Below are 23,448 nucleotides of genomic sequence, written 5' to 3' on the forward strand. Positions count from 1 at the left end.
GAAAATTGTGTCATTGTTGTTATTATTAAATTGCTAATTCCATGCACACCGTTTCTGTGAACTTTTGACCCATTTTGGCATTTCATACTTATAAAAAAACAAAACAAAAACAACCTAAATGTCATTCTTTCACCCTGAAATTTGATGACTTTTCCTAAAGTGACGCAAAAGACACCTGTTTTTCACCTTTGAAAAAAAACTTATAAAAATATTACGGCTAGTTATTGAGATTCAAAATTGTTAGTTATAGGTTTAGCCTAAAATAATATTATACTATAATTCAAAATTACTGTATGTAAATACACTACTTTAAGACAATGTTTTTTTTTCCCTTATAGGTTTGTTCATTGTATAGCCTTTTTCCTGTTGTTGTGGGAGAACATATTGGTTAAATTAAACAATCTATTCTTCATTTGATTACTTCCCCACCTTGTTTTTAACTCTTTTACTGCCACACGTTATCAATAAAACTTTGATATGACAAAGGCTTTGATCATTCACGAAAAGAGATACAATGCTTCCATCTGCTGGCCATAGTTAGTGGGTGTTTTTTTTAATTTTTATTCCACAACCCATTGACCATGCAGCACTACACTTAGACGTTGCACTGAGAAATAAAATAAAAAAACAAAAACTTAGTTGACATCATTTAACGTTTATGGCGGTATACGTTGTGATTTTACTGATCGTTATTGAACGTTTTTGGCGGTCAAAGAGTTAAGCTCAGTGTTTGCATTGGTCTTCTTACTACTGTATCTTTCGCCCTTTTGATCACACTGCTGGTTGCTCAGCAACAACCATGAGTGAGGGGAGGGGTTACATGGGGTTGATGCTCCAGTTTATATATCTCTCATTATCACCTTGCTGTTCCAGTAGCACATTTTCCTTGTGCTTCCATCTGCCTCACAACAACATCGTGACCCGTTAACAGCTAACCTTCCATCCATCTATTTTCATTCCTCACAAGGGTCGCGGGGGGGGGGGCGCTGGAGCCTATCTCAGCTGGCCTTGGGCAGTAGGCGGGGTACACCCTGGACTGGTTGCCAGCCAATCGCAGTAACAGCCAACCTATATATATCAATTTAGTTACCCAAATGTGATTCTTTTGTAATGTACACACACATATATATGTTTTTTTTTTAAATCTTATTTGACTAGTTATTAGGTTTTGCCAGAACAGCTATGAACTTATTTCATCACACATAACAGTTAATTATACTGCAATAAGAGAAAGAGTTGTAGTCTTGAGCGCTCACATTTGAAGAGCAGATCATTTACTTAATCTGCCTCCCGGTTACAACACACACTTTTCTCCTTAATTTAACATGTCATATCTACAGTAAGAGTTGATCTTATTTTGAAAAGAAGCGCGCCGGAAGTTTGCCTTATTTTGAATGGAAAGCACTGGATATGACGTAGTATTTTGAAGCTGATTTCGTGTAGTTGCGTCTGTGATACTAGTAGACGATGTCATGTTACGTCTTCGAGACATTCTGGTTTCAATAACATGAGAATACACGGTAAATAGACAAGCTTTGCTTAATTTTTTTAATTGTTAAACTTGTTTTATGTAATTGCTGTTATTTCGTCTTAAACACCTCTTTTACGATGTTAGCCTTTTGGCTTGTTCACATATAGAGAAGAACTTGTCAAGACAAGATGGACGTGTATTTGTTTGACTGTTTGGCTGTGCGAGCAGACGGTTTTTTTTTTTTCTTAGGTTAATGACTCCTGGTTGCTGTTTATTTTTAGACTTCAGGCTGTCATGGAGTCTTCGTCCGGGAGCCGCTCGGAACTGGTGGCCCGAGAACGTAGTGGACACACAGCGGTGGTGGAGGGCGACCTGCTGTATGTGTGGGGAGGCTACATGGTAACTGCACGTACACAACCCCGGAAACACTTTCCTCACATTTATTGCTCTTTTATCGGAGCGCTACATTCCATTTCATTAGGTACACCTACACAATATAATAGGGATGGGGAGCCACAACTTTTCATCAGTACTCCTGGGGGCCACATAGGACCACGTACTTCCTAACCAGTTGTATGGGGAAAAAAATGAATTTAAAATATGGTCAACATATGTGCTGTTAAAATATATAATTTTTACTGCATATGTAAAACGTACACTACTCAACTCTGCTGTTCTCCACAGTCTGTTGCTGATGATGAAGTGTTCCTCCCCAATGATGAAATCTGGGTGTATGACCTCATACAAGGCGTATGGTAAGAATATTACATCTGTATAGTCAAACACAATTCGTTGACTTCCAAGCTTTAGTTTAAAAAAAATTCTCTTCTCAAAGGCAGGTGTTCCACATGACAGGGGAAGTCCCGCCCTCCATGTCAGGGACCTGCAGCTGTTCCCTAAATGGTAACATGTACATCTTTGGAGGTTGTGATGACAATGGTCAGACCAATCAGGTGAGATTTATAATACAAAGTCAACTAAAACCAGCTCAAGTTAATAATAAAATAATGTTTTTGAGAGGGGAAGTAAAAATAAATAACTGAAACAATGTGATTGCACAAGTATGCACACCCCCTTACAATTGGGGTGTGACTGTGCTTAGAATGAACCAGTCACATTCAAACTCATGTTAAATTGAAGTTAGCACATATCTGCCTCCATTTAAAACAATCTGATGAACCTCAAAGTTAAGCCATTCTTGGTGGCTTTTTTTTCTGACATTTTTTGGCTTTCTAGCAGAAACCTGAAAATTTTGTGTTATTCCTCCACACATTGTCGTCATCCGATGAAACCAAGATTAACATTTTTGGCAATAATTCATAAAAGGAACCATAAAGATGAAGCCAATAAAGTCATGGTGTCAATTTGCATCAGATGTATCACGTCATGCTGACAGGCGCCATCGGCCATTACGCATGGACCAAAGTCGTCCACCGTGACGGTTCTGCGCCATCGCCTCGAGACAAACTGTCCTGCTGGGTTTACAAAGGAAGGTAAGCTCGGTAAAGCCACGTGACTTTTTTGCATTAATATTCAAATGCTTGCTTCCATCCTGCATTAAAAAAAAACTTTTATGTACTTTAGGATCATCTACTTTGGAGGATATGGTCACAAATTTGTGGCAGAGTTGGACAGAAGAAACAGGAGCTTCATTGTAGATGATTTATCGGAGGTAGTTTCACGACTATTTTAGCACAACATGGTTCATGTTTCACACTACATCAAAGAAATTACCACATCATTGGGTATGACATCATTGATGAGTACAAACCATCAATTTCTTGGCTCTGTCATTATATAAGAAGAAAACATTTTCGTTCATATTTTACCATGTAGTTTATTATTCTTTTTTTTTTTTTTTTTGTCAGACATTTCTGGTTAATGAATAAGTGGCTTTTGTCTTGTCTTGTTTGAGGACATCATGTGGGGATGGAACAATGAAGTTCACATATTTGACCCCACGCCCTCCAGTTGGACTCGACCTGAAACGTACGGCCGCGCTCCGGCCCCCCGAGCAGCCCAAGCCTGCGCCATGCTCGGAAATCGGGGCTACATTTGTGGCGGGAGAATTAGGGTGAGAGCTGTTTTGCAGCACTGCTGTCACCTTGGAGATAAGCCAAAGTTGTGTTCAACATCTTCATTTTTGTTCATGAATGCAGGAAACCCGAACGAATGACATTCACTGCTTAGACCTTGACTCGTGGACATGGTCGGAAATGTAAGTCGCTGTGACGTGTCACTCTTGAAGGGCGTCCCTTTTTAAAGTCATGGTGCTCTTCACAATGGTGTCCAGAGTCCCTGTGTCCAGCCTTCCAGTGGGCAGGTCATGGCATTCGCTCACAGCGGTGTCTGACAGCACCTTGTTCCTATTTGGAGGTCTCAGTGTGGACTGTAAACCTATGAGTAAGAGCTTTTAATCACTCTGAGGTCAAACACTGTTGGGAGTTACAATTGCGACTATTCGTTTGTACCGCTGCTTTACCAGGTGACGGCTGGATCTTCGATGTGGAGAGGAAGACATGGCGAGAAGTGGAGCATCCTTTTAAGAACAAGCCAAGGTAGCAGTTTAGATGTGCTAAGAGTCACTTTAAGCGTAATTAACAAATGTTGTGTTTGAAAAGATCCATCTGTGTTTGTGTTTTGTGCTTTAAAGGTTGTGGCACACGGCTTGTCCGGGCAAGGACTCTGATGTCATCGTGTTTGGAGGCAGCTGTGATTACATCCTTCTTGTTGACACTGTGAGTACCAACAATAAGAAGATATTTGATGTTACATGTAAAATATTCCAACAGTGCTAGTAAAACGTAAATTGTCATATAAAAAAATGTGGTGCAAATATATATGAGGGTTTTTGTTTGTGTGTGTGTGTTTTTTCTTTTTTCAGTACCATTTCGAGCACTTATAAAAAAATTTTGATTATGATTAAGGCTTAAATATTATACAAATCTGAATAATGGCTGACATAAAAATAATCTTCCCTTTTGCCATAAAGGAAAAAAAAATGTTGACTTACTAGAGGTCTGCATTTGTAATAAAAGACGAGTGCGATCATACAACTCAAGAATGGTTTGATTTTGAAGTGGAACGATTCTATCTTTGATATACCGACTGAGGAGAGGGTATGATTGAATGAGTTTGTTGTTGTCTTTTCATATATGAATGAACTTGTCTTGACTGTATATGTGGCATTTCCTACAAAGATATATCGCACCAATTAAAGACGATTCGATACGTATTTGATGTATTTTCAAGTGGAACAGGTTCAATTCGATACACACATCTTTTAAATCAAAACTTATTTAAAATTGTTTTTCATTACACCCCTACTAGTTACTGTGATTATCTATGTTCATAGACACTGTTGATTATAGAGTCATTACTTACTAATCTTCTGAGTCCATTTTAACTACCTAAATAACTAACTAACTAATCACCTGCCTCTAATTATTTCTCAATAATGGAAAAAAAAAAAGACTTTAACTTGCTATTAATTCGTATTGTTGTTGTTGTTATTATTATGATTATTATTTTAGAAAATGCATTTGTCCAAATCCTCCAAAATCCCTGGTCTACAGTTGTGTAAATAAACACCACTATGGCCATTATTTTATTATTTTTGAAATGGCATTTGGCTTAACATATGTTTGTCACCACGAATACTCATTACATTTTTCAGCATATCACCTTCAAACATTCAGAACTGAGAGCAAGAAACCTACATATTTTGAAAGCTATGTAATTATACAGTGAGTCCAGTAGTTCAGCACAGTTTGTGACAGGAACAAAAACATTAGAAGAAACCTTCCGGAATTTTCCCCATAGTTGTGTTTGTGCAAATTTCAAGCAACACCAACCTCTGATGAAGGTAAAAACAAATGCCACCGCACTTGACCTCTTACATGGCAAAAATGCAGACCAACCTGTTAAGGTCCTTTGAAAGAAATATTGCCTTGATGTTCTTTTTAATAGTCTCTTTTTGGCAAAAAAAACAAACACATGGTTAGTAAACCACCACCATTGTTACAGGGTCACTGCAATGACGCACTCGTCTTCCAGATGGCGCCATACCCACTCTTCAGGTAAACTCTTATGTATTACCTTGATTTACAAATGCCCCAACTTAATAGTTTTTCAACTCAAACACACAAATATTTCAGTTAATTTTCCCCCAAACTTTTTTAAAGATCTGTTTGGCGGAAAAAGATGGATATTCTCTGTATATTACCTTTACCTTTTTGTTCTGTTCCTTAGATGGACATAAAAATTTTTTATATGCTTCATACAGGATTTGCGAGGACTACATCGCAGAGAACGCAAGCGAGTATGGCGCGCTCCAAAAGCAGCTTCCACTTCTTCCTCCTAAACTGTGCGCATCAGTGAAGAAGAGGATGTCTTTCTACAGGCCTTCAAAGAAACAACACACGCAAATTCTCTGAATGCCAACAACAATTAAGTTTAGTCTCATTGTCATTTTTATTGACATACAGTACTGTCATTTATTTTCCACATCAAATCTTGAATGGGGTACGGGAGAGCAAGTTTATCTTATGTTTATTAAAGGAATTATTTATATATTTTCTATTATGCAAATGTAAAAGGTCTTGTGCTGTCCGCCTGATATCATCACGATGATTAAATGGCACTTGTCTAAATGTTCAGATCATACTTGACATGTTTGGAAGAAACTCCTCAACACATTCTGGTGGAAACTCACCGGTCGTTAACGAGGGCTAATGTAAATCAAGCGCTCAATGCAAAGATTTTGTGGAAATAAAGCCAAAACATTGTGAAAAAAAAGACATGTTAAAAAATTTGCCACTTAACAGAAATAAGAGGAAAAGGTTTGCAGTTTTATATGAGACAAGTATTTGTACTTGAATACAAAATATGTAGATAAATTAGGAACATATAATATGTAAACTAAACCTGTATTATGACTTACGGTTAAGACATTTTGAATATACTGCAACTTTAAATATGGCTTAACTTGACATACAATTTTACATAATTTTCATAATATTTTCCATATATTTAATTTTCTCAAAAATACTTTTTTTTTCAAGTTTGTATGAGAATTTTATTATAAAAAATATGACTTTATTCTTATATAAAACTTTTTTACATATTACAACATTTTTCTTAATATTCATGCTGTGTTCTGCAACTATTTTCTACATCCTCACTTGAGCTCAAGCTTGTGTTTTTCACCACTAGGGGCCAGTAGAGCCCAATGGTTAAAACCTGAACAGAAAAGCAACTGGCTCCAATAATGAGCCAATTTTTGGCACACATTCCTTTCTTCTAGGGGTGGAGAAGTGCTGCTTTTGCTGTGGTCAGGAAGGAAACCTTAAATAAACATGGCCAGCAGCACACGCCTTCCTTTTAGCTGCTTGGCCCTCGCACTGCACTTCGAGAATACGTAAAATGCTGCTACATGTGCCTCAGCTGCTCCTGGCCTAATGTCTAATTATCAACAGAGAGGTTACGCAGGAGCACTGCAGATTCCAAAAGCACACAATAGTCAGGAGAACAGTAAAATACAAGTTGGCTACACGCGTGCCTGTGCAAAAAAATAAACACAATGAACTTAGCATTAAGTAGAGGTGAGAGGTCAACTAAATTCTCTCTCAATAGTGTCCATCAGTTCTTCTTCAGAGCCATCGTATAGGATGACTGGCGTGGTGAGAGGAGGTGTGCGCTGGCCAGAAGTGCTGATGAGAGAGGACAAATGAATGAATCATTTGTCACAATAGCACTGTTTTTTGCTTTTTTTTTTTATAAAAAAAAAGAGTGACTGTGTGACAAATGACTAACACCTCAAATGCCACACCTGTCTGATTGAAGATAATAGACTTTTAAAATAATAACATAGATAATGATGCTCAATAGACACATCGAACTTCTTAATCTATCATGATCATGACAAAAATGAAGCGGAGTTATCCACGTGGAGCAGAGAAGAGGAGAAACGTGCTGAAGGACTGCTGTCAGTGTCAGCTGTTGTGGAAGGTGTGAGTATAGACTATATCAACTTACGTCTGTGTTTGCGATAAGGCGACATCTTGTATTGGTCCTGTTGTCAAGAAGGCCTGAGGACACTGACCACACAGACGGTTTTGTTAATTGGGTTGAATTTGTTTTACACATTCATTTATTTACACTAATATGTGTAATAATACACAAATGTGCTAAAAAAAAATAAATACATTTTTTTCCAAGTTAGTTTAATGTCATAACCACATTAGCGGAAATAACATGAATACTTCCGAAACATTATCTCATTATTATTATTATTATTATTATTATTTTATTATTTATGTATTATTATTATTATTATTATTTTCTAAACCTAATAAAGTCAATAAAAATCCTCTGGATGAAATGATATTTCTTCGACCATACGGGTGTACCTAATAAAATGAAACAGTCCTTACATTAGGTGGAGGTGTGAAGGCATGATGGTTCCTCTTGTTGTTGTCTCCTTCCCTGGAGCCATGTGGCCCCTGTGCCCCACCAGGGCCAGAGGAGGAGGAGGAGGTGGTGGAGAAGGACACCCCCTGCTGCTGCTCATCTTCCTCCCCGCTACTGAAGTGACACAATCCGTACGTCCTGGACCTCGTGAAAGCCTTCTTGGACGCCGCCTGCTCCTTCTTCCCCCTCGGACGAGCCGCCGTTCCCGCCTCGTCGTAACCGTCCAGCTCGGCGTCCGCGTCGTCGTCGTCCCCGGAGAGCTCCGAGTCGTTGCCGGCGCTGTGACAGTCCACCGGCGCTCGGCGGCGGGCGTGTGCCCTCAAAGCGTCGAAAGCGTCTCGTTTGGACGACGCGACGGAAGATGAGGCTTTCGCCGGCTTCGTCTCGCCGAGTCCCGCAGGTGCCACTTTAGTCCCGCGGCTCGTTCCGCTGCCCATCTCGAGGTTAAACGTTTCCACAAGACATCTTAAAAGTCACCTCCAGAGTCGTGGTTGAAGTTAAATATGAAATAAAAGTAACAAATCAGCATCTGTTTGGGCTTTATGACACTTTGTTAAGCACGTGTGGTGAGGACCTAAAGGCAGCTCCTCATAAGGATGGGAAGCAGCGGCTTGGTTACATAACAGCACTTGGACACAGCAGCACACTCCGCCTTCTCATAAAAGGACAAACATGCATCCTTGATCGTTCCAACTTTTTTTCTCTCATCGTTTTTGGTAGCAACCAAAAGCTAAACAACACGATAACAACAAAACAGTTTTTAGCTGTAGTAGCCTATTTTTTGTCTGATGACAATAAAGTTTTTTCCCCTATATTACGAGAATATAGCCAGATTTTTTTTTCCATAAAACAAATTGTATTTATTTTTTAAGTATGCTTTTTGAGAAAACAGTGGCATATTTTACAGAAAAAAATGGGCAATCTTGACCTTTTTTGTTTTAATTACAAATAAATCAGACTTTTCCTTGTGATGAAAAACTACAGTTTTATGAGAAGAGATTAAATTGTATTTTTAGACGGAAAAAAAAGTCACAAACTAAAGCCCTCGTCATGGTTCGCAAATGTTCGGTAAATGCACTGCACGAGTTGTAATGTTTTTTCATGTCAAGAAGAACAAGAAAAAACATTAAAACCGGCCAATGTCTGGCAAAGAAAGTAAACCTGCATCATTCGGTGCTCAGTGTGTGTATTTTTTACGAGGCTTCGCGGAATAAAGCATTTGCCAAAAATATGAAAGCACTCGCCCAAAGGTGGGCATCCGTTAATGACGGGCCGGCCGATGTAGCGACGGTTTTGCCAAGCTCTGAGTATTGGTAAAGTCGTTTGAGCGTATTGATAAAGTCATTCGAACGTATTGGTAAAATGTAGGCTAAATGCTAAAACCGTAGCATTTTTACCCTTGTGGCATTATGGGAAATATGTAACTGTTTACTCCACATTGCCAGTTCCATGGCTCTTTTTTTTTTTTTTTTTTTTAGAGATGAAAGGGAATATTATTATTCAAAATAATGTAATAATTGGTCCGGGTTTGTTGAAAAAGGCATCTGGAGACAACCTGTTTGAGGACCTCTGCTCTATATTGTATCAAGAAGGGGCCATTACATCACCTCACCACTTTAACAGTGGCTGTGATTTATAAAGCATCAGATCATCTGCAAAGAGAAGCCCCTCGCCAGCCTGTGCTCACCTAATAAGATTTTAGTGAGGTCAACTGCGATCCGCTTCGAGTCCCATCCACTGTCTGTATTTTTTTTTTAATTTAGAGAAAGAAACAAAATTCCTAAGTGACAGTAGATTCATCATGAAACTTTTGTGTGTGTGTGTGTGTGTGTGTGTGTGTGTGTGTTTGGTCCACTTGCACATACAAAAGACACAGCGGGGGCATAAGCTGGGCCAAGTCAAGGCAACACCACCCCCTCCCCGTGCTGCCCAGTCCCCTTCAAGTCAAAGATGTTTGCTATGTTTCATTAGCGGGCCCCTGTGTTGTCTTTGTGCAAACACACATGTGTGAGTGCTCTGGACCATCACCAAGTCAAAGACACCTGCGCAACCTTTTCAAATGTTGCCAAATGGCGGACAGGGAAGCATTCGAGGAAAGTAATCCCGGCCCAATATGTCACTCCAGGGAAAGGTCTCGCGCATTTGTTTGGGTTCTTGGGATAACATGTCATTGGATGTGCAAATACTTAAATACAGTGAATAGTAAACATAAAGCAGTGGAAGTGTCAATTTCAGTGCAAGAGCTGTATAAAAATGTTTTGCTCGGCATGTCAGAGATATATTGTTTGTTATTGTGGTTGAAGGCTGTTTCTTATAGTTTGCACTCTCCTATAGCTAAAAACCTTCAAAGAAATATACAACACTTACAAATGGGACCTATAAGTAGTTTATATACTACACTTTTCTTCATCTCTTATCAATTGCATGTTCTCATTTTACATAGTGCCCCCTAGTGTTCAAACTGAGACACCACATCACTGAACTGTCTTGTGTTACAGGCTACATAAAATGAAGTCAAATGTGTGACAAGACCGTTAGGAAAACATGCAGCTGGATGTTAAAACGTCACTAATGACAAGTTGTTACTTTAAAAAGTGACATCATTGAGTAAAACATGCTATGTTTCTGAACAATATTTGATGGGTTGCTGGCGCCTATCTCAGCTGGCTCTAGGCAGTAGGAGGGGTACACCCGGGACTGGTCTCCAGCCAATCACAGGGCACACAGAAACGAACAACCATCCACACTCACAAGCACACCTAGGGACAATTCCCGATTAACCTGCCATGCATGTTTTTGGAATGTGGGAGGAGACTGGAGTACCCGGAGAAGACCCACGCGGGCACAGGGAGAACATGCAAACTCCACCCAGGAAGGCTAGAGCCTGGACTCGAACCGGAGACCTCAGAACTGGGAGGCGGACGTGCTAACCACTAGCTCACCGTGCCGCCGCCACCAAGTTGAAGCAATAAATTGAAATTGTTTTTTGTTTTTTTAATGAATAATAGTATGATATTTAATAATTAAATAATTCTGTAAAAATATTTATAAAATCATTACCAAAAATCCCTACAAATTACAACCATAACAATATTGAATGATAAGTGAATGAATACCTTTCTATCTTTCTCTTGTATTGGATCTCATTCGACTGTGTACTAGTGTACAGTGAATCTTAACTTTTCCCCCCAACTCTGAACAAGCACTTAATTCCCCAATCCTAGCCAAATCTTTATTATATAATTTTCATATCTACAGTGTGTGCATGCTGCTGCTTGCCATGTGGTCGAGCTTGTGTTGTTTCTATTCTCCCTCGTGTTCTAGGGTGGCTCATTATAAAGAGATGAGGCCCACATCTGGACAAAAAGTCAACAGCTTCCAGACGAGTGGGGAGGAGCCTCTGGAACAAGATGAACACCACAGCCCAGCATGCTGCATAACTGTGGCTTTTTGTGTGTGTGCGCGTGTGGTCAGTTTCACTCAGCTTCTTCATGCGCACAAGTAAGAACTTCATTCACCACGAATGGATTTCTATGTGATTTGTTTTTAGGCCACAAATGGCAACCAGGGTTTCCCATAAGTTATAGTTTGTTGTCATTATGTAAGGTTCTATTTGAAGGCCAGAAATATCACTATTGTGAGAAAGTTAAATAGCAGCAGTTCTCAATTATGACTCCAGTAAATGTGTTTATACAACACCATTCAATTATATTCTGCTCTTGAGGGTTTTTGTAAACAGGTCAGGTCGAGTCGAGGCTAATGTGACTGAGTTAGCTTGTAGGCTACTTGTTGTAAGCTTATGCACTGTCTGCCTTTTCCAGCCAATTGGATTAGGGCTTAAACTTTCTGGTAAAATTTATATTCCAGGTTGAGCGCTAACAAGCTCTAGTTAACTTCATATGGCTACGGCTGAAAGTCGTATTGATTAATTTCATACAGCTAATCTAAGCTAAATTATGCTAACTCTTCCTGGCTAACATGCTAAAGTTTGCCACCCAACTTCTCCTGGCTAACCAAACCAGGCTGAGACTATCAGATGTTATCACCTAAATTTATCTGGCTAACCTAATAAATCTAGCATGAGGCGAAACTTAACTTTATACAGTCTGCCTACTCTATCATGCTAACTTTATCTGGTGAATTCAATTAGGATAATTTAACAAGGCTGCAGTTATCCAACTAACTTTTTTTCTGTATAGGTTATTTAGGCTAATTATGCCAAATCAAACTCAACTTCAAGTTAACCTTCATCACACTAATGTCAATTAGACATCTTCATCGGATTAATATCATTTAGCTAACGTGTTGGACTAACCTCATTGGGCTTAAACTAATTGAATGGATGGATGGATGGACTTCATCAACTTAAAATTTTACCCAGCAAATTTGGCTAATGTGGTGCTAAAACTAAAGCAGGCCTTAGTGTACTACTTTGTTTGAACAAAACGTTCCATTCCAGAAAATTCAGCTCCACAAAGGCCGACACTTAAAGACATAATTGAGAGACCTGCCTGGAAAAGAGATGTTGTAAAGAGGGACATGGCTGCCGTGGCAACAGTCAATGAGTCCATGGGAGGAAAATAAGTCAGTGCCAGCTTTATTTATCTTCCAGGCAATTCTTCACCTCCTTCTCGAAATGCAAATGCGGACTTCTGATGTGGAAATGACATCACATACATTAACCAGTGACCTAGTGCAATGAACTTTTTTTCCTTTCTTTCTTTCTTTTCTGGGAGTGGGTGCCAATAAACAGATTTCTAAAGTGTGTTGATGTTTGAAACCAGGAGGTGGCGCCATTGCTCAGTGTAATTTAACTGCTGTTAGCACAATGGCAAGCTTGCTATTTGTTCTATGAAAAGTCGATATCATTTTAGATAGTCACAATATGCTATAGCCTATGAGGCAAAAATGTCATCATCAACTTGACTATTGTACATTTCCTCATAATAGTCACCTGTGGAGTTTATTTACTCGAGTGCAGAGATTACCAGGCGTTTATTGCTGTTGTGTACATTTTCATAATATTATCATAAGTTTGTTTCTCCTCCCTTTATACTGTACGCACTTTCTGACGCACAAAGGAATGATAATTGAATTGAATTTTGAGAACTGACCACACAAAATCAAGTCAAGTCAAATCAAAATTCATTTATATAGCACTTTTTATACATAAAACTGCACTGCATATTATGTAGTTGTTTTTGTTACTTTATTTATTTATTTATTTTTTAATTTTTATTTTTTTGTAATTACCATTTTTGTCTTGTAATTATACTAGTTTTTCCCCCTCGCCCTTTTCATTATGGCCCAAATCTGCCTTAAGTTTAGTGGGCTACAAGTGCACCGCATTATGCTACAGAGGTGCCTTGAGGCAAGAGTTTAATTAATTTGTGACCTTACTTGTAACACAAAACACTTCTCAAATTGTCTTTTCCTATTAAAATGAATGGATTAATTCATTTAATCACTAATCCATTCAGTCCACATCAATATCTCCCAATTATTATTTTTTAAATAGTACTTTATTAAAACATTCAGTAATGCCATTTATTAACCAATATATGGGGTTTTGCGTTCTTTTTTTTAGCATTAAGCTACCTAAGGCAAAAGAAAAAAAGTTGGGTTATAAAAAAGTAGAAGTTGGTTCACTCATGTCAGAAGGCACTTCTGAATTTTTAATATTTTCAGCTTCTCTTGTGTAAACCACACTCTCGCCAGTATGGTCAAGAGTCCTCCTTTTCCATCAGAAAGGTCGAACAATCAACTAAAAACAATTAGTACCCCCCTCAGCTTCTGCGAGCTGCTCGATAGCAGCATGTGCTCACTTCCTAATTACTTACCAGGCCAAAGACTTCATTGTGAGGGTTGGGGGCGAATAGTGGCTGCTAATCAATCCGTGTATTATACCTGAGCCTGTTTGTCAGCATCCAAATGTGACGAACCGCTCTATTTAATTAGCCTCTCTGCGTGTCTATCAATGTTGTCCAATTACACTCCTGTAATTACCGCACAGTTGTTTTGTCACCCTTGATGGGAACATTTTGAACAAGCAGTGTTCACATTATGTACAGTGTTGGTTTGTGTAGGCAAACAAAAGAATGAATTCTCATAAACACTAGATGATGAATTGAGCCTATTTTAGTAGGTCTGGCATGGTAAATTGATTTTAATCTTTCTCTCTGTTTATAAACAAACAGCGTCTAAATAAGCTAATGCGGTGTATCCCAACCTTTGCAGTGGCTCTCATTCTCAAAATGTCCATCTGTCCATCTATCTATCTATCTATCTATCTATCTATCTATCTATCTATCTATCTATCTATCTATCTATCTATCTATCTATCTACATCTATCTATCTATCTATCTATCTATCTATCTATCTATCTATCTATCTATCTATCTATCTATCCATCTATCCATCTATCCATCTATCCATCTATCCATCTATCCATCTATCCATCTATCTATCTAATCTATCTAATCTATCTATCTAATCTATCTATCTAATCTATCTATCTATCTGTCCATCTGTCCATCTATCATCGTTAGCTAGCTAGCTCTCTATTATCGCTCGCTAGCTATCTATTTAGCTAGCTATCTATTATCGCTCGCGAGCTATCTATTTAGCTATCTATCTATCTATTTAGCTAGCTATCTATTATCGCTAGCTAGCTAGCTATTATTGGTAGCTGGCTATCATCGCTAGCTATCTCATTTTTGTTCAGGGGTATTAAATAATCTTACAGATATCCATCTCCTTCGTATTATTGCCTCATTTACGGCATTAACATTTATAAATTATTCACTGAGAAGCAAAGGAAAATGTCACAAGTTGACCTATCCTAATCTCGGCCCCCTCACCAAAATATAATGGATTCAACTCCTCACAAAAGTTTTGTTAAAAATGTTTTGTGAGGGGGGAAAAAAAGCTACAAATCAACCCTTGTTAAAAGTGACAGCAACATTGGCAAAGTTATAGTAGCCAGGGGTGTTTATTTACGTAACTAAACAATAAAAGAAACAATAATAAATCACGGCAAAGTCAGCTCTTGTCATTATATGAAGAACCTCACCTCCCAGGCATTTTCATTTACACATAATTTATTGTCCTTGACTGATATACGGCGGTTTACTTGTTTTTTTAATTTTTAGGACAGCGTGTGATGCATTTAAGTTGAGTCGCCTTCAGAAGTCCTCCGCCTCCACCTCCTGTGTCCATCATGCGCCGACACAAGGTGAGTAGATTTATTATTGTTTTAGAACACAGCAATGAACTTTGTTTCACACCATTAAAGTGAATTCAGTGATTTCTTTCTGAATACATGATACATCTTTGACAATTTCTGTAAATGTGGATTGTGGAAAATAGCAAAAAAGGAAAACTCAAGACCAAAATTTTTCTATGCAATATGCTCTATTCTGATTTAATATTGCATTCATAGAATAAGCAAAGCATATTAATCTATCAATTTTCACCAATCTCGAGGCGCTGCCATTTTGGCCTTATACTGCCCCCTGCTGTCCACTGGAATTGACGTCAAAGTGCCTCGGGCTCGGATTGCGAACGTCACGAGACCAAACCTGGGAAAGAGGTGAGCTGTGACATGGACAGTGTGAGCCCGAGGGCACTTTAATGTATTGCATAATCTCAATTAGATTATTTTTCTAAATTGTTCGGGCCGATTTCATCCCCCCCAAAAATGTATGTTGCAACGGTTTGATCCTGGAAAGGATTCAGATGATTTCTTAAAGAGAAAGGGACACGTTGACACACTCACACACTGATGACTGGCATCATTAGTGAGCCTGTGAGTGCCAGTCTGAAACCAGCTCAGGACTCCCAAACAGCATGAGGCGTTTATGTTAGTGAGGAAGACGAGATAACAAAATGCTTCCATGACAGCCGGGAGACAACTTGACAGAGAACACAGCCTGTGTGTGCGTTTGTGTGTGTCTGCCCGAGAAAGCGACGGCGTGGGCAGTAGCCGAGGTGTGGAGGAGGCTCACCTCCATTATCTTGCACATATTGAACATCTCTGCACTGCCCACCTGCAACTGCCACTTATACATCATGCAGTCTTATTTCTTCATCATCTACAGTGACATTGCATAAAGACTGAATAGAACTTGAATTCATTTTCTTTAAATCGCCTTATATTATTTTTGCATACAGTGTACACAATTGCACCGACACGACATTTTCTACTTTTTTTTTTTTTTTTTTTAATAGATAATAATGACAACCAAAGATGCCTTCAGGACAGTGGCAAAGGGCTCCTCAACTCATTTTTAATTATTTCGCTGAAACCAAAATGCCACCAGAGGGCCTGATCATAAAAGCACTGAATAGGTGAGATTTGGTCAAAATAAATAAATACAAAATAGGTGAATGTATGGTGGTTCATTGTACAATAGCAAAATGTATGCACTATGGATATTGGGAATTTTGACGAATATTAGTATCAACCTTTTTGCAAAATCTGATGGCCGATTAAAAGGTCAAGCTAAAACCATTTCAATCTCCGGAAACCATTTAAATTTTCAGATAACTTTATAAGAGATGCTGGTGACCCTGGGAATCTTAACTTTTTGTTTTTGTTCGACATTAAAACAAAGAAATGTGGTTTAAGATTTAAGGTGTTTTTTTTTCTTTCTTTTTTTTTTTTTTAAAGCAGAGCAATGGTCTTTAATTTAATTTAGTTTAATTTTAAAGTGAATTATATTGTCTAAGATTAAAAAAAAAACTTACACATTTTGAAAAGTCTGAAAAATTGTTCAAAAAGCATGAATGCTTTTAGACTTTACAACAAAGTCAAGATTGGAATTTGTATTTAAAAAAAACTTTGACGGCCATATTTTTAGTTTCTGCTGTGAAATTTACCAAAAAACAACAACTATGTCTTGAGTTTTTTTTTTTTTTGGGAAGGTGTTTGTACTTCCCTCATTCCAAAATGTGATGTAAACGTAATAAGAAAGCAGTTAACGTACATTGACATATGGCTGATTATGCAGATCACAACCCGGTGATGCTTGGGGTTTCAGTGCAAGACAAGTGGGCGGGGCTAAATCTCATCATAAGGTCATGTTAAGACATTTATTTGAAGCAGGCTTGCAATGTCACTGTGATTAGAACAGACACATTTTTTTTTTAATACAAGATCTTCAGGTGATTTCATTTGAAAGCAACTCAAAGCCGCCGTTCGCACGCCGTTTCATCCTCGTCGAGTCCTATTTGCCCGCATCCGGAAAGCAAACTGCGACGCCCAACGAGGCAGCGGCTACGTGAGCTTATTTGAATCTTCTCTCACAGCTCCGTGCCGTTGTTTGTTTGCTCGTCACATTTGAGCTCAGCGGACTGGCTTGAATAATTCAACGCTCTTGCTTTGGCTTCAAAGTGACTGAGTTTACATCAGAAGTTTCGGAGTTGCATGGAGACAAGTGTGCTTTTTGTGCATGTGGTGACCAGCACTAACACTAGACTATAAGCTCTTGAAAAACACGTGGCACCTAACAATTTTTCATATCTTAACTGAGATTGGTCGAGTTATATAAAAGGTGATATAAAAAAAAAAAAATAGTGTATGTAAAAAAAAAAAAAAATGTTAATTTAATTATTAATTAAATAGAATAAAATGTTTGTAAAATATTTTATGTAATATTTTTCATTTAGAATAAATTAGTAAAGCTATTATTTGAATAGCTAAATGGATTAAAACATAGAACAATTTTGTAAATATAATTTGTATTTCCACGTTTTGTGTTTCCGCAACAACAGATGCCTTTTGCAGCAGCTAAAAGTAAATTAAAGCCCTCTTTGAGTCGGGCAACAATCCAGTACAGAAAAAATTGAATTGGGCAGCTTCAAGTTGAGGGGACGGCAAGGTTAAGAAATACAACAAAAGCGAGCAATGTTTTCATTTAAAATCAATACTGTGCTTCACATTTATGTCTCGGAGCTGCTGCATTAAAGACACCCCACACACATTCAGGAATGTAAGAGTACACCTTTAGGTAACAGTATTCCAAAATGTTATTTTAGTTATTTCTTTCTTTCTTTCTTTCTTTCTTTCTTTCTTTCTTTCTTTCTTTCTTTCTTTCTTTCTTTCTTTCTTTCTTTATTTATTTTTTTTAAATGGGATATATCATATGAAAAGTTAAGCCAGATAGCCACATAGGACCATGAACATTTGCATTTGCTTGAACTGATGCATGTCACAGCAGCAATACTGTATTTCATGCTCAGTGCGTGTATTAAATAGCCAGCCTTAAACAGAGTTTGAACACTCTCAAAAATAAATAAATAAATAAATAAATCCACTGTAAAGGCTCTCATTCACTCCCAGCCATTTTCACTGAAGCAACCCCATTCACTCCCGGTTGTTTTACTGGATTTTGACTGATTTTCCGATAAAAACATGGAACCTCCCTAAAGAAATATTAGTCTCTTCTTTCATCAGGAAAAAAAAGTATATTTGTCTGTTTCCGTTTTACTAGCTAAGTTTCCTCATTATTCACAAATCTGTTTAAAACTGTGTGGAAAACGGCTGATTGCAACATGGCCCTGGTTGATCTCTTATACTCTGTTGCCACCTGCTGGCCATTTAGAGGCTGCATCAAAGCCTTCTGTATGTTCTAGCATAAAAAAAATATATAAAAAAACGTATAACTACGTCCTTGGGACACTGGTAGTATTTAATTACAAACATTTTGGGGCGCAAATGAGTTAAAAATGACAATTCAAGAATGGCACAAAACTGCTGAATAGCAAACAAAGAACTCATTTTGTGCATTTTTTTTTTTCCTCAAAGACCTACTCAATCTGGCATAAAAAAAAATATAAAAACGTATAACTACGTCCTTGGGACACTGGTAATTAATTAAAATCGAACATTTTGGGGTGCAAATGAGTTAAAAATGACAATTCAAGAATGGCACAAAACTGGTGAATAGCAAACAAAGAACTCATTTTGTGCATTTTTTTCCCTCAAAGACCTACTCAATCATTTAAAAAAAAACAAAAAAAAAAAAAAAAAAAAACTGATTGCTTATAAACAGTAACACAACTGAAGGTCAGGTTGCTTCTTGTGCAGGCATCTCTCAAACAAATAAACAAACATGCATACATAGTACCGTTGCCCAAAGTGCAACAATATGTCAAAGTAAATTAAATTCCTAAACACACACTCGTGCGCGCATGTACACACAATATAAAAACAGAGTGGCCTCAGACTCTGACCTCTCTTTGCCGATCAGTGCATTCAGACAGGCGCATGAATGAGACTGGCTGCAAAATGGCTACCAGTGCTCGGCTTGTGATGCTATGCATTTTCTGAGATGATATCAGAGATGTTTTGTTAGCATATAAATGAGATGACGTCTTCCCGAATTGCTGGTTGGAATCAAAGTAAAATGCATTGGAGGGAAATGGGGAGTTGCATGCATGTATTGGACATGCCAATGACCCTTATGTTATGCTGTATACCACATTTGCCCAAATAGTGTTCGACATTAGTGGCTGGAGAAATTATGGTATGTTAAAAAAAAAAAAAAAAAAAAAAAAAAAAAAAAAAAAAAAAAAATCTTCATTAAAACATGCAATATAAGGTGATGTTAAATTACACTGTAGTTGTTTATTATGTTGCAAAGAAAAAAAAAATCATCAGTGAGCAAATGACATTAGCAGTTGTGAACCTCCCTATTTACAACCGTTAATCCCTTGTTGCTATCTGATTAGCGCCCGCACGAAACGAGCCGTCACATTAAAAATGAACCCCCCCCCAGCTCAATTAGATCTCATAAGAGCAGTTAATTACACCAGCGGCCAGGTGTGCTTGATTTTTCTTTCTTTTTTTTTTTTTTTGGTTCTTTTTGCCAGTATGGCGTCGTCGTATGACGGTAATGTGCCTGAGCTGACTGAGGCGAAGGCAAACATTTATTAGCAGATGCGAACGGTCCACGTGGGAAGGGCGCCGGTGTGACATTTTAGCAGCGAAGCAGGGCAATTAAATGCCGTTTCTCGCTGGCCTTGTGTTGTGGATCAGCTCAACAATGGTTTGAGATGTGGCTCGTGTGATATGCCAACACCTTGGAGATGGTTGCAGTAGATTTGCATATACGGTATTTATTTTGGGTATCGATATTGTGGTGGTTTTGCACTGCTGTGTCAAAACATCCATCCATCCATCCATCCATCCAACCATCCATCCATCCATCCATCCATCCATCCATCCATCCATCCATCCATCCATCCATCCATCCATCCATCCATCCATCCATCCATCCATTAGCATTTGCCGGATCCATCAATACTCACAAAACGGAACTGCATTCCATATGAATAACTGAATTTCAACCTTTCACCATGAATACAAAACCTCGCTAATCATGGCACCGTGTTGCCATTGACGCCCCCCCTCCATCATAACTTTTCCCTTGTGGCAATGCGACCGCCTGAAGGTCACGGCAGCCTTTTAGCGTCGCGTGCCGCCGAGGACTCTTCGTGGCTGACCTTTTGGCGTCTGTCACGTCGCAGACCAGCGCCGATGCCGATGTAAGAGCGGGATCGCACGGAAGGTTGCCCTATGTTGTCTTGATTGTCCTTTTGTCCATTTTTAGAAGATTTGGAGCCAGAGGTGGGGTGCTTTGGACTAGTGATGGGTTGAAAAAATCGAATAATCAATGTCGATTTTCCTTTTTCGAGCCTGATAGTCATAAGACCATGAATCGATTATTTTAATATCTCTTGTTCCCAAAGATTCAAAAGAAAATCTAATTTTAAAGGCCAGATTTTTTTCCACATGATTTTAAATATATTTTCTTACATTTATGAAAGACCTGACTTAATGTACTTTAAAACAATTCTGAATCTTTTTTTAATTTACAATTATTGAATTAGAAGTCTGAAAATATTTTCACCTCATGTTTGTGTAACACTGAAGTGATTATAATGTGTTACTCTAATTAAAAAGCTATTATTAATGAAATCATTGTAAATATAAATTAACTCATTCACTCCCAGGCATTTACACTGAAGCAACCCCCTTCGCTCCCAGCTGTTTTACTGGATTTTGACCGATTTTGCAAGGCCCACAGAATATTGTGTACTATTGCTATAAAAACATGGAACCTACCAAAAGAAAGATTAGTCTCTTCTTTCATCAGCAAAAAAACAAAACAAAACAGTATTTTTATCTGTTTCAGTTTTTTAGAATATTGTAATGCCCCTACGTGTGATGAAGAATGCACGCAGCCACTGATCCAATCTGATCGCTTTTAATTCCACAACTACAGCGGTAACAAACACAATCAACAGGAGTTACTGTTAGCCGCAACTCACGCTCACACACTCCCCACACAGACTGCCGAACTCAGCCCCAACTTCCTCAACTCCCCCCTCCGGTCTCTCTCACGTCACATCCTACTTCGTTGGCCACACCCTCCAATACGCACAACAATGAACAGACAATACAAGACATTACACTGCCTCCCCCTTTATGAAGCCCCTCGTCCCGAGGGGTAAACAAAAAAATCTTCTAATCGCCGCGGTCTTCGCCTCCGTCTCCGGGGTCGGCCCTGGCCTGAACCGGGCCCATCTCCAGACGGCTGAACATTCTCGGGGACGACTGTGGAACGTGGATCTCCAGCCTGTCCCGAAACGTTGGGCGAAGCGGGGCCCGCCTCAAAAGCAGGAACACCAATGCCCCGGTACGGAGCCAGCCTGTCCCGATGCAGGGCAACCCGCCTGCCCCTAGGGGGAACTGCCACCCGATACACCACCTCCCCCACCTGCTCGAGAACCCTACAGGGCCCATCCCAATGACTGTCAAACTTGGGGCAGCGCCCCTTCTTTCTTTTGGGTGTGTACACCCAGACCAGCTCACCGATCTGAAAGTTCCGCCCTTTACTCCGCACATCATAGTTCCTCTTTTGTCGCACGCCGGCCTTTTCCAGCTGGTCACGGGCGAATGCATGTGCTGCCTCCATCCGATCCTGCAGTTTCCGGGCGTACTCCAGCCCGGGCCGGTCCTCTGCACTGCCTGGTGGTCTCCCGAACGCCAACTCCGCTGGAGTCCGGATCTCGCGTCCCAGCATCAGCAGAGCAGGTGTGCAGCTGGTGGAACTCTGCACGGCTGACCGATAAGCCATTAGCACCAGCGGGATGTGCTGGTCCCAATCACGCTGGTGTTCGGAGGTCAGGATAGCGAGCTGCTGCTGCATGGTGCGGTTGAATCGTTCCACCAAACCATCACTCTGCGGATGCAAGGGGGTGGTGCGTGTCTTCTGCATGTCCAAACGTTCACAAAGAGCTGCAAAAACTTTAGACTCAAAATTTCGGCCCTGGTCACTGTGGAGAATATCTGCAGCCCCGAACCTGCTGAACATGCCTTCCAGTAGCGCATCAGCTACTGTCCCCGCCTCCTGGTCAGGCAGTGCGTATGCCTCTGGCCACTTTGTGAAGTAGTCCATCGCACAGAGCACATACCGATTCCCTCTGTCCGTCAGAGGAAAAGGACCCATAATGTCCACAGCAACCCTTTCCATGGGTGCACCAACCGCTTGTTGTTGAAGTGGTGCGTGCGACTGGTCTTGGGGCCCCTTGTAAGCTGCACACTCATCGCACCGCCGACAGAAATCCTCCACATCACGTCTATGTTGGCCCCAATAGAACCCCTGGCGGAGCCGTCGGAGGGTTTTTGCGCTGCCGAAGTGTCCCGAGCCAGTTCCCCCGTGACATGCTCTCAACACCGCCTCTCTGAGAGTTCCGGGCACCACCACCTGCCATCTCTCTTCTCCGGTGGCTGGTTCTTTCCATGCACGCTGCAACACGCCGTCCTTTATGCGTAAGACAGCAAACTTGCTCCAAAGGCCCTTGGTGCCAACGGAAAGTCCCATCACGGCTTCCCAGGGTGGCCTCCTGCCACTCTGGACCCACTGTCGCACCTGTTTGAGATCATGGTCATCTTCCTGCTTGGCAGCCCACTCTGAGACATCCACGGCTTCTAGAGTGCAGCATGAAGGTCCCCCTGCAGCCTCCTCTCCCCGCAGCTCCAGCTCTCTGGCATCCCGCCGGTCACAATAGCTGCAGCCATCCAAAGCACATGGACGCCGAGAAAGAGCATCAGCATTGGTGTGTTGAGCCCCAACTCGATGCACCACAGTGAAATGAAATGCCTGCAGCTCCTCCAGCCACCGTGCAACTTGGCCTTCTGGTTCTTTGAATGACATCAACCACTGCAGTGCAGCGTGGTCTGTCCGGATGGTGAAGGGCACGCCACACAGGTAATATTTGAAATGGCGTGTGGCCAAGACAACTGCCAGCAGTTCACGCCTTGTGACGCAGTAGCGCCGTTCACTCTTGTTGAAAATACGGCTAAAGTAGGCCACCACTCGCTCACCCTCCGGACCCACCTGCGAAAGCACCGCCCCCATGCCGACGTTGCTAGCGTCCGTGTCCAACACAAAAGACAATGCCGGGTCCGGCGGGGTGAGAACAGGAGCGTCCATGA

General features: G+C 40.1%; 2 protein-coding genes and 1 long non-coding RNA gene across 3 annotated transcripts in view; 2 read left to right on the plus strand and 1 right to left on the minus strand.

Annotated features, from left to right (window-relative positions):
- Nucleotides 1–1,385: 1,385 nt before the first annotated feature.
- Nucleotides 1,386–6,129, plus strand: LOC144032111 (kelch domain-containing protein 1-like). Its single transcript, XM_077539785.1, has 13 exons — nt 1,386–1,520; nt 1,753–1,870; nt 2,156–2,226; nt 2,307–2,424; nt 2,846–2,964; nt 3,056–3,143; nt 3,387–3,545; nt 3,631–3,689; nt 3,765–3,874; nt 3,957–4,029; nt 4,125–4,209; nt 5,498–5,550; nt 5,757–6,129. Exons 2-13 carry the CDS (start codon nt 1,766–1,768, stop codon nt 5,905–5,907), a joined length of 1,191 nt encoding a protein of 396 aa, XP_077395911.1. The 5' UTR covers nt 1,386–1,520; nt 1,753–1,765; the 3' UTR covers nt 5,908–6,129.
- Nucleotides 5,417–8,463, minus strand: LOC144032112 (uncharacterized). Its single transcript, XM_077539786.1, has 3 exons — nt 7,906–8,463; nt 7,508–7,569; nt 5,417–7,182 (listed from the first exon to the last, which is right to left on the minus strand). The coding sequence occupies exons 1-3, from the start codon at nt 8,377–8,379 to the stop codon at nt 7,083–7,085; spliced, it is 636 nt and encodes a 211-aa protein (XP_077395912.1). The 5' UTR covers nt 8,380–8,463; the 3' UTR covers nt 5,417–7,082.
- Nucleotides 8,464–11,321: 2,858 nt separating this feature from the next.
- Nucleotides 11,322–23,448, plus strand: part of LOC144032287 (uncharacterized) — a 32,728-nt gene continuing 20,601 nt past the window's right edge. The window contains exons 1-2 of the long non-coding RNA XR_013287746.1: nt 11,322–11,443; nt 15,095–15,177. This is a non-coding gene — a long non-coding RNA (uncharacterized LOC144032287). The remainder of the gene's footprint in view (nt 11,444–15,094; nt 15,178–23,448) is intronic.

The sequence above is a fragment of the Festucalex cinctus genome, chromosome 12 (genome assembly GCF_051991245.1).
Source record: "Festucalex cinctus isolate MCC-2025b chromosome 12, RoL_Fcin_1.0, whole genome shotgun sequence".
Classification (NCBI taxonomy): Eukaryota; Metazoa; Chordata; class Actinopteri; order Syngnathiformes; family Syngnathidae; genus Festucalex; species Festucalex cinctus.